The 11,303-nt window shown below is 36.9% G+C and overlaps 1 protein-coding gene across 1 annotated transcript; it reads left to right on the top strand.

The window, feature by feature from the left end:
* Nucleotides 1-7,429: 7,429 nt before the first annotated feature.
* On the top strand, nucleotides 7,430-11,087 carry LOC107779058 (uncharacterized). Its single transcript, XM_016599402.2, has 6 exons — nucleotides 7,430-7,784; nucleotides 8,124-8,342; nucleotides 8,628-8,794; nucleotides 9,853-9,934; nucleotides 10,048-10,116; nucleotides 10,743-11,087. Exons 1-6 carry the CDS (start codon nucleotides 7,653-7,655, stop codon nucleotides 10,911-10,913), a joined length of 840 nt encoding a protein of 279 aa, XP_016454888.2. The 5' UTR covers nucleotides 7,430-7,652; the 3' UTR covers nucleotides 10,914-11,087.
* The last annotated feature ends 216 nt before the right edge of the window (nucleotides 11,088-11,303 follow it).

The following is an 11,303-nucleotide window of genomic DNA, read 5'->3' on the forward strand; positions in this document are numbered from 1 at the left end:
TTTATTAAATTTGTTAATGAAAAAATTATTCATATAAGTATTCTAATCGTACTAATTATCGGGAAAAACAAAACTCTGATGCCATCTTGTGGAAATTGGAGTAGAAATGATTCTTCGAGATACCAACACCCAATTAGTCGTATCTCCATTGAAGACATGACCTTTTAGTCGATTTTTTTGAAGTGATTTGTCATATCGCAAAATTGTAACTACAACATTCAATTACTTTGACCTTTCAAACTTTAAACCATCGAATATGAAGATAGGCTTTGGGAAAACACCACAATCAAACCCGAAGCTAAGTAGAAGTAAGGGTGTATTGTGGGCCGGGCCCAGCCCGGGACCGCCTCGGGACCGCTAGCAGACAACCAAATGGGTCGGTCCCTAACAGTCCTAAAAGCCCACTGTAGGCCGGTCCTCCCAAAGAGACCGCGAGCCCGGGACCGGCAGGCGGGCCTGGGCCAGTTCAACCGGGCCAAATGGGCCCATCAGCTATTTTTCATTTTTTTTAAAAAAGGCCAGCAGTTAGAAGTTTAAAAACTAGTCGTTGACCTACCATTTTAGCCATTTGTCCTCCAAACTTTGTTTTAACCCCAAACTTTTTATAATTATACTTTTTCCCTATTCTCAACTATAAATACCCCCTCATTCTTTCATTTTTACTCACAAATTCATCAATCTCTCTCTAATATTCTTCTATAATTGCTTACTTTATTATTGCAGTTTTGTGAAAAATTGTGAAGTTGGTGAATTGAAGTATTCTAGTCTTCAAGTCTTCAACGATATTCAATTTTCAAGAAGTTGTTCGTTAATTCGGTAAATTCATTCCAACTCTTAAGTTTTAATATTATAGTTTTTTTGTTTTAGTTTGTATAATTATAATTAATATGGAATTTTCTTTGAAAAAAATATTTGGTGGTAAGGGTAAGGGAAAATCTAAAATTGGTGAATCTAGTCGCCAAGCTACTACTCCTCCCCCGGCTTCCCGACCCAGACCTGTTACCCGTCCTCCTCCACCTGTTATTCTTGATAGTAATAACCCTTATTTTCAATTTTCCGATAGTCAATTTTGCCATGATGTTGCACCAGGTCAACAATTAAATGATGAAGTTATGAATGCTCTTTATCCTAATCAAACTATCTTTGAAAATGATGAGGAAAATGATGGTTTGGATGAAACGCAACCGGATTTAGACGATACACCTACTAGTCCTGTTAATAACCCAGCTGATAATAATCCAAATGATGCCTCGCCTGACCCTCCTGTAGTGACCCCTACTTTTAATAGACAACCTTCTAAACGGACCGAAACATCTCTTGTTTGGCACCTTTTTACTCAACTAAGAGAACAATATAAGGCTAAATGTAAAACTTATGGGTCTTTGATGGCTCATAAATATACTGAAGATCGTAGCAGTATGGGTGCTTTGACTAGACACATAAAGAAACACCTTAGAGATAAAGTTAGATATTTATAAATGAAAGCTGCGCAAGAGGGGAGAAGTGTAGATACTGAGGTTAACCCTAGTACAAGGTCAAATCTAGTTCAACCGGAAATTAACACTATTACCGGTGACATTTTATATTATGATCCAAATAAAGATCGTAAAGAATTGGCAAAAAAATAGTTACTGTTATGTGCTTACCCTATAGTTTTCCTTCTAACCCTCACTTTGTGCATTATATTAAAAGAGTTTTTAATCCTACTTATAAAGGATGGCCTCGCGCAACCGTAAAGAGCGATATTTATAAATATAAACATGAATATGAACAATATTTGCGCTATTTATTTACTCATATAGATTGTCACATTGCTATTACTACTGATATTGGTAGAAGTGGTAATGATTGTGATTATCTAACTGTTACAAGTCATTGGATTGATGAGGACTGGATAATGCAAAAGTGCATTATTGCTTATAGAATAATTAATTCACGCCACACAGGTAAGTTTATTGCTAACACAGTTGCAGATATTTGTAGATATTTTGCATTAGAGATAAAATAATATCAGTTTCAATGGATAATGCTTCTAGTAACACTAATGTTATAGGCTTGCTTACAACTATACTAAATCCTGCATTTAGTAATATTTTTCATGTTAGATGTATTTGTCATATTTACCATTTAATCGTTGGTGATGGTATGAAAATTTTAAATGTGGAAATTGAAAGGTTAAAATGGCTCTTAATTGGCTTTTTTATTCAAACCGTAGAAGTAGACTTAGAGAATATTTTAAAAAATATGGTGAATTTGGCCTTAGAGAAAGAAAGGTTCCTAAACCTTGTCCGACTAGATGGAATTACATGTATGAAAGTTTAGTTGTTGCATATGAATATAGAAACCCAATAAACGCAACGTATGTGATGACCCAAAAAGTCATCACTTGTGTTGCAATGAAATTCTACGTTTCGAGGCCTTAAAAATCTCCCTTAGTGCCACCTCAATTTGCGTGCGCAGTCCGGTCGCGTAGCCGGAAAGCTTAAATGTGAAAATCTATGAAAAATGATAAGTTTTGATTGTAAAATGAAAAAATTTAACTTCGGTCAATGTTTTGGATAAAACGGATCCGGACCCGTGATTTGACGGTCCTGGAGGGTCCGTAGAAAATATGAGACTTGGGCGTATGCCCGAAATTGGATTCCGAGGTCCCAAGCCCGAGAAACAAATTTTTTAAAGAAAATATTTTCTAAAATTGTTTAAAGGAATTTGAAATGAAATTTGCTTAGAACATGGTGGTATCGGGCCTGTATTTTGGTTTCGGCACCCGGTACAGGTCTTATATATAATTTAAGACATTTCTATGGAATTTGGTGAAAAACGGATGTCATATAACGTGATTCGGACTTAAATTGCAAAATTGTTGTTTAAAGAAGTTTTGAGAAAATTTTATTGATCTCGAGATTTAATTTGATGTTCATGATGTTATTTTGATGATTTGATTACACGAATAAGTTCTTAGGATGTTTTTGAGGTTTTGTGTGTGCTTGGTTTGGAGTTCCGAGGGCTCGGGTGAGTTTCGGGTAGGTTCCGGGATGTCTTAGGCTTAAAAAACTGAGCTGTTGCAGGCTCAGAGAGGTGGAGGACCTCATAACAGGCTAGTGCGGTCCGCACGATATGGACTGCTGCCGTGGAGAGGCCTGTGCGGCCGCACTAGTTTTGGGCGGTCGCGATGAAGAACAATTCACTGGTCCGACTTCGAAAGCCTATATCTTTTAATTTACAAGGAATTTTGAGATGATTCAAAAACGAAAGTTGTAGCCCTTCGTGTCTAGTTTCCAGAAAGGTAAATAAATCACAATTTGGACATCTGCAGAGAAAGTCATGGCCAAAATACGAAGACCTGTCACTGCAGAACACATGAAGTCTGTGTGGCTGCAGTTGATTTTGTGCGGTCCGCACATGGCATCTGAGGGCAGTATATTTAGACGGAATTTTTAATTATTTTTCATTTTTTAAGACCCCAAAAACATAAGAGGTGATTTTTCAAACAACCTTTCATCTCCAAATCAATTGTAAGTCGTTTTTAACTAGTTTTCTTCAATCATTAACAACTTTTAACATGATTTCAACTTCAAATCAATGATTTTCATGGGAAAAATTTGGTGTTTTGGTAGAACCTAAGTTTTTCAAAATTTGGGGATTTGGATCTCGATTTGAGGTCCGATTTCAAAATAAATTACATATTTGAGCTCGTGGGGGAATGGGTAATCGGGTTTTGGTTCGAACCTCGGGTTTTGACCATGTGGGCCCGGGGGCGATTTTGACTTTTTAGGTAAAACTTTGGAAAATGCATTTTCATGCATTCAAATTGATTCATTTAGCATTTATTGATGTAATTAAGTAACTTGTGGCTAGATACAAGTGAATTAGCGGAGGAATCAAGGGGTAAAGCTATAATTGAAACTTGAGTTGTGTTCGAGGCATCGAGGTAAGTGTTCGGTCTAACCTTAGCTTGAGGGATTAGGAGTTGAGTCCTATTTGTTAATTGCTTCTTATTGAGTACGACATATAGGCATGGTGACATGTATCTATATGTTGGAGTCGAGCATGACCGTGAGTCTTAAATTGATAGTTGTTATGTTCTTAAATGTTACTACGGATGATTTAATTGATGATTATCGATATTGAGCAAAGATTTAGTTTATTCTTGTGGATTTTATTTATGATTGAGTATTGGTATTAATTGAGTTGAGTAGAAGTTGAGTTAGGATTGGTTATAGCTGATTCTCCCTTGCCGGGATGATTGTTTCGATATTGTTGCTCCCTTGCCGGAAAGTTATTATATTGCTTTTGTTCCCTTGTCGGGATTCCTTATGATTTTGTGATGGCTTATAAATGGGAGCGGGTGGTACGCCTACCACGAGATTTAATGAAATAGGAGCAGGTGGTACGCCTACCACAAGATATGATGAAATGGGAGCGGGTGGCACGCCTACCACAAGATATGATGAAATGGGAGTGGGTAGTACGCCTACCACGAGGTTTGATGAAATGGGAGCAGGTGATACACCTACCATGAGATTTAATAAAATGGGAGCGGGTGGTACCACAAGATATGAGAAATGGGATCGGGTTGCACACCTGTAACAATATATGAGAAATGGGATCGGGTTGCACGCCTGCAACAAGATGTAAACTGAAAGTGAAATTTGCCTTTATTTTCCTTATCCTTGTTAGAAGTTAAATTCTGGTTTCCTTATAATTTTATTGACTGCCTTATCTGTTATTCCCCGAAGCATGTTTCCCCTCTCCAGTTTTAATTGTTTGTTTCCGTCTATCTTTCCGCTGTATATATATACATAATTGCACAGGTTTATCTGGAGTTCGGTCCTAACCTCGTCACTACCTCGCCGGGGTTAGGCCAGACACTTACCAGCACATGGGGTCGGTTTTGCTGATGCTACACTCTGCACATATGTGCAGATACAAGAGCAACGCTTAGTCAGCAGCGGTAGGGGAGCCAGCCTTCAGTCCATCGAGACACCGAGGTAGCCCTGTAGGCATCCGCAGGCCTGTCGTCTCTTCTATCCATTTAGATGTTCCGTTTTCTTTTGTATCCGAGACAGACTATATTTACTTTTTCTGACACTTGTATGTAGCATTCCTAGGCAGTCCGTGAATGTTGTGACACCAGTTTTTGGGTAGAGGTATATGTTGGATTTTTATTCGTATCGATTTTGGTATAATATTTATTTAAGTCTTCCACTTAAATTTCATCTTTCGTCATTATTTAAATGATGATTACCTGCTAATTTAATTGGTTAAAAAGGCTAAAATGAAAGAGGTTGAATTTTTCGCATTTCGTGGCTTGCCTAGCTTCTATGAGTAGGCGCCATCATGACTCCCGAGGGTGGAAAATCCGTGTTGTGACAACGTATAGTGCTCGTGTTGTTGGTGATGATGATGATGATGATGATGATGATGATGAGCACCTTACAAATCAGGATTGGACTAATGTTAAAATGCTTGTAGACTTTTTAGAACAATTTCATGTTGCTACAAATGAATTATCTGGGCAATATTATCCTAGTATTTCTAACTGTTTAGTTTATATTGCAGCACTTGCAGATTTTGTTACTCAATTTTCAGAGGGTGAGGTAATTTATCAACTTGCTATTGATTCTATGAAGGCTAAGTTTAAAAAATATTTTTTCCCTATTCCCCCTATTTTTAGTGTTGCTGCCATGTTAAATCCTACCATGAAATTAGGAGGTCCTCACTTTTGGTACACAAAAATTTATAAGGCTTAATCACTTTCAGATGAGGAATTTGCTACACTTGGAGATGCAAAAACCTCAATTAAAATAAATGCTCAAACAATTTATAATGCTTATCAACTTGCCTTAGATAATGCTAGACCAAATGTTCCAACTCCTACTTCGTCTAGTTCGCAATCATCTAAAAGAACTGCGAGCCTAAAATCACTTAGTTCTTGGACGGAGTTCAGGGGTTCTCAAGGTGATAATATTGGTGATAGTTCACAACTAAATGAGCTTCAAGTTTATTTGTCGCATGGACTTGAATCAGAGAATCGCGACGGCTCCTTTGATTTTTTGGAATGGTGGAAGGACAAACAAAAACACTATCCGGTTCTTTCAAGGATCGCTCGAGATATTTTAAGTGTTCAAGCTTCAATAGTGGCATCGGAGAGCGCTTTCAGTCAAGCGAGACTTCAAGTCGGTGATCATAGAGCGTCTATGAGGGAGAGCTTGGAAAAATCAGTACTCATCAGAGATTGGATCCGTTCGGAAAGAAGAAATTTTGGACTTGCAGAATCACAACCGGAGATAGACGAAGCTTATGAAGAAATGCTAGCGGAACTTGCGCAGGATGCTGCTTCGCCCGGAAGTGGTGATGAACAAGCTTCTTTTCTGCCACCACCAACGGAAATTCCTCCGGACCTTGAAGGATTTATGAAATTTGTTAGAGATAATACATAGACTAATATGTAACTTTTATTTTGTCACATCTTCCTTAGTTTTTTTCCTTTTAATAGTGGTATTAATACCATGTTGTGCTCATTCCACTGGGGGGAGGAAGACTAAGAAAGATATTGCCATTTTTTGTTAATGTCATAATAATAAAAATTATAAGACATTCCCTTGAATATTTCTTTGCAATTTATTTTGTGTTTAAATTTGATATAGTATATATATTATGGATATAGATATAGATATAGTATATATAATATATATAAGCTATATATTATATAAGGCAATATATATACATACTATACATGCTATATATATATAGTTTACAAGAAATTGCCTTAGATAAAAAAAATAGCACGGAACACTTAGGCCCGTTTAGGCCCGTGGGCCCGACCCATTTAGCCGGGACCATGTGGGCTTAGGCCCACAGTGAGCCGGTTCCACCCATCAGGACAGTTTGGCCCGGGACTGCCAAAGACCGGCCCGCCAAAGCTCGGAACCGTCAGACTCGGCCCGTTTAGCCCATTTAGGCCCGGGCCCGGCCCAGAATATAGCCTTAAGTAGAAGTAGGTTTAATTTGAAGTTTATTAAAACTGGCTAAACTTTTAATAATTTGTAAACGTTTATTATTTGCAATATTTGACTATAGGTAAAGAATTTTAAAAATAAAAGTGATTCATGATATAAAAAATAACTTTCTAACTTGTGGTCTTAAATATATATGACATTTTTATGCCTAAAATAATGCCATTTAAGGTAAACTAAAATGTTTAAAGTTAAAAAGTTACAGATATAAAAATGTGTTATTCTTTTGGAAGTAACTAAAAAGAAATAATATCATATAAAATAAATTAAACTTAAAGTATTAGATATTAGAAATATTTTTCATGTTTTATGTGAATGTAACTTATATACTAATTACTTAAAAAATGTACGTATTTTTTGTTAGACTTCGTTTCATTGCATTATAAAATAAAATAAAACGAATAAAGTAATACTAGTACTAGTGTTATTTCAAGAAAATAGAAAGCATAGAGGAGAGGGGCGTGTGGCTCACCTGTAAGACAAAGCTATCTGCCACTAGATTGTTATCCTCTCCGCATAACTACTTAGTTGACACGAGCTCAAGTTAGAGGAGGCACGCAGAGACCACATCCAATAAACCACTACTCCTTAATTTCCATTCTGCTAACTGGAAATTTGACGTACCAAATAATCATGTCTGCATCCGCTGTGGTTGCTGGTGCCTCGGCCTCTTCCTGCTCTGCTGCTTACTCAAGAAACCTCGGCATCACAAAATCTAATGCTTCTATTCCATCCCCCAAATCATCCACCTCTCCAATATGCCAGGTATTCAATCCATATATGTTCAAGTGTTTGATCATCATTTGGAAGGCACACTTTTAATTATCTAATTAAGTAATATCGTAATACGGGTTCGAACCGTGTAATCAGCAATAAAGTCACTGACCCTAAACAGCCACACCTCCTTGAGGTGCGACAATTACTAGAATCCTGCATGAATGCGGGATGTTACTTGCACTACCCTATTTTTTTTATGCGGGCTTGATTTTTTTTTTTCATGGCCAAACACGTAAAATTATGTTTTGATTTTCACTGGTGTATTCTGAATTGTTGATCTTTTGGTTTCCTTCTTGTGACAAAATGTTCCCTCTTTGAACTGGACAGAGAACTAGTTTTCAAGGTTTATCACTGCAAGAAGCCAAAAGGGGTGTTTCGAATTCGTTTCTAGCTGAGAGTAAGAGGAATTCCACTAGCATTGGTGGAAGAAGTAGAACCCTTGAGATCACTGCAAGATCAACTGCTGCAAAGAATATCGAAGTTGAAGTTGATAAGCCATTGGGGCTCACCCTTGGTCCTAAGAATGGTGGTGGAGTTGTAATTACGGTCAGTTACTTTATATCACTGCAATTTTACACGGGGTAACAGGTCATTTGCCATGTTTTACGAGTTATCAATCGATAGTAAAGTTACCTGTAATTGGCTATTAAGTTAAGTAGTTATTTGAATTTATTAATATATATATATATATATATATATATATATATATATATATATATTAGTTAAACTAAGTTACCTGTGATTGACTATAAAGTTACATGTGATAATTGGCTATTGAGCAGGAAAATCTGCCTAATTAAAAAATGTTTTTGTTTTCATCTTTTGAATTAGGGTATAGAGAATGGTGGTAATGCTGCAAGGGCAGGGCTTAAGGTTGGTGACCAGGTAGTCTACACGAGTAGCTTCTTCGGCGACGAACTCTGGCCAGCTGATAAGCTTGGATTTACCAAAACTGCCATCCAGGCGAAGCCTGACTCTGTCTACTTCGTCGTTAGCAGGTTAGCTTCTCGTTGGCCTTATATTTCTGGTTTAAGTTTAACTTCTATAGTGACAGTGTAAAGACTTTTTACATTATCAGTTCACCTAAAGGATAATTACAAGTGGAAGTAGTAACCTGCTACAACAAGTTAAAATACACAGATAGTGTAGTTTGGTTAAGTCCTTTTGGTTTTGCTGCTATAGTAGAGGAACATGGGAGGAAAGTATGCTTGATTAGTGCAGCTTGTATATGAAATTGTAGTTTTGAATTTGTCAATATTAATGAAGATTGGCTAGTATTTTTACAAGCATAACAATCTTAATCCTAGAATTTTATGAATGATTTTTTGGATTAACTTAAAAAGAATACTTAATAAAAGCAACTCAATGCATAGGGATGAGGTTATCTGAGCCAATATATCAGTCAAAGGCTTTGCATAAACGATGACAAGTTAACTTGGATTCTTGAAAATGCTATGATTTTTATTGACTTGAGCTGTTGCTACTAGTCTTTTCCACATAAAAACACTAATATGTATGTTGTTTGTGATTGGCTTTTAAGAATTGCTTTACCATCTTGTATAATGGGTTAAAATCTGTATTAACAATGCGCAAGAAGTCTGCATAAGTTTTCTGTCATTGTAGTCATTATTTGCTCTTTCATTCATTCCTTTGGTTAACTTTGAGTGTGAAAATATAGAGCATGATTGAAAAGTTGAGTGACATCCTAGTTCATGTTGATCTTGCCCTCCAATGACCCGAAATATTACAAAATTATAGCCATGACAGAATATTTGATGGCACGTGTGTAAATATTGACAGAGGCGGATACAGAATTAAAATTCTATGGGTTCAAACCAATTATATTTTTAAAGTTATGTGTTAATATCTACTACATGTCATAATTTTAGTAATTTTTTACACATAAATTTATACTCCACACTGAAAGTACTGGTTCAGTTGAACTCGATACCAAAGGGCTGGATCCGCCCCTGAATATTGACATCTTTATAACAAAAGATGTGAAAACTAACATATTTCAATGTATTGAATATCTTTGGTTGATATTTTGATGCAGAGGTGTCGATGTAGATGTTAAAAGACTGCCCAAACGTCCAGCTCCTCCTCAATTTGGAAGGAAACTAACTGATGCTCAAAAGGCTAGTATCTATCTGTGCATTATTAGAAATGATCACTATTAATTTGTATTTGCTTCATGTTAATCCTTTATATTTGTTTCTTTGCCTAATCATCTATACTTCACTGTCCTCAGGCCAGAGCAACACACATTTGCCTAGACTGTGGTTACATATACACTTTGCCAAAGTCTTTCGATGACCAGGCAAGATTCTGCACTTCTCTTTTAAGTCTATGATATCTTTTTTTCCGGCTTCAAAAACTGTTAGACGATTCCAGAGCTTAGGTTAAGCAGTTGAGATTCTAGGCCCAACCGTTAAAAGTCTCTTCTTCTCCTTCTGATTATCCCGTAGCCAAGTCTATGATTCTCTCATAACCTGTTGGCTTGCGTAGCAGTAACTCTGTGCAGACAAACAAAAGTCTATGACCACTTCCGAATATGAAAATAAAAATTATTGAGAAAGGAGAAAGTAACAATAAATTAGGAAGTGGGGACTAATGCTTGCAACAAAATGATTCGGGAATGAATGGATCAGAGATTCCTCTTCCAACTCGTCCCAGAATGGGCGCTATGGCAACAAGAACAAAACACTGGAGAAATTTGTCCAATAGTAACAAAGGCTTCCACTACTTCAGCCTTAACTACAATTACATTATGGCGATCCCCATTGTTACCTACCTATAGAGTAAAATTAAAGAAGTACCGGTGACAACGACTTTCTAGGTTACAATGTGATCTGAACATTTAACTTCGCTGCATTCAGGGAAGGAGAGTTTTTGACAATATACACACCAAATGAGATATTTGATTTGTTCTGTTTTCACGTGCAGCCGGAGGACTATGCATGTCCACAATGTAGAGCACCAAAGAAGAGGTTTGCAAAATATGATGTTAACACTGGGAGAGCAATAGGAGGAGGATTGCCTCCTATTGGTGTCATTATTGGTCTCATTGCTGGTATTGGTGGTGTTGGAGCATTACTTGTTTATGGTCTTCAATAAATGATCTTCTCTTAGTACAAAAAATTTCCTCTGATCTATACCTTAAAAAGTGTTAAAAACCATTGTTTATGCTCAGAAATACACATTCCAAAGACTAATAACCACATTCCAGACTTCAACATGTTACCTTGTTGTTTTCCAGTTTTCAGTTTATCAAGTCATGCTTACTGAAAAGCTCTTCTATAGTTTATTTTTCAAATCACATGATCTGTTAGTACGGAGTTGTAGATAAGAATGGCAAACGGGCCGAGCCCGGGCTTAAACGGGCCTTCGGGCTGGGCTTAAACGGTCCCTAGCTGTGTGGGCCGGGCCCGTTCCTAAACGGACATAAGTGGGCTTGGACTATTTTTTTAAAATTTTTTTATCTAAGGCAATTTCTTGTAAATTATA

The sequence above is a fragment of the Nicotiana tabacum genome, chromosome 6 (assembly GCF_000715075.1).
Source record: "Nicotiana tabacum cultivar K326 chromosome 6, ASM71507v2, whole genome shotgun sequence".
Classification (NCBI taxonomy): Eukaryota; Viridiplantae; Streptophyta; class Magnoliopsida; order Solanales; family Solanaceae; genus Nicotiana; species Nicotiana tabacum.

What these genes read in the sequence shown, in the direction of transcription:
- LOC107779058 (XM_016599402.2), top strand. Translation starts at nt 7,653, where the DNA reads ATGTCTGCATCCGCTGTGGTTGCTGGTGCCTCGGCCTCTTCCTGCTCT. An exon ending in GTGGTGGAGTTGTAATTACG is followed by an intron (nt 8,343 to 8,627) that starts GTCAGTTACTTT and finishes CTTTTGAATTAG; the next exon opens with GGTATAGAGAATGGTGGTAA. An exon ending in CAAAGTCTTTCGATGACCAG is followed by an intron (nt 10,117 to 10,742) that starts GCAAGATTCTGC and finishes TTTCACGTGCAG; the next exon opens with CCGGAGGACTATGCATGTCC.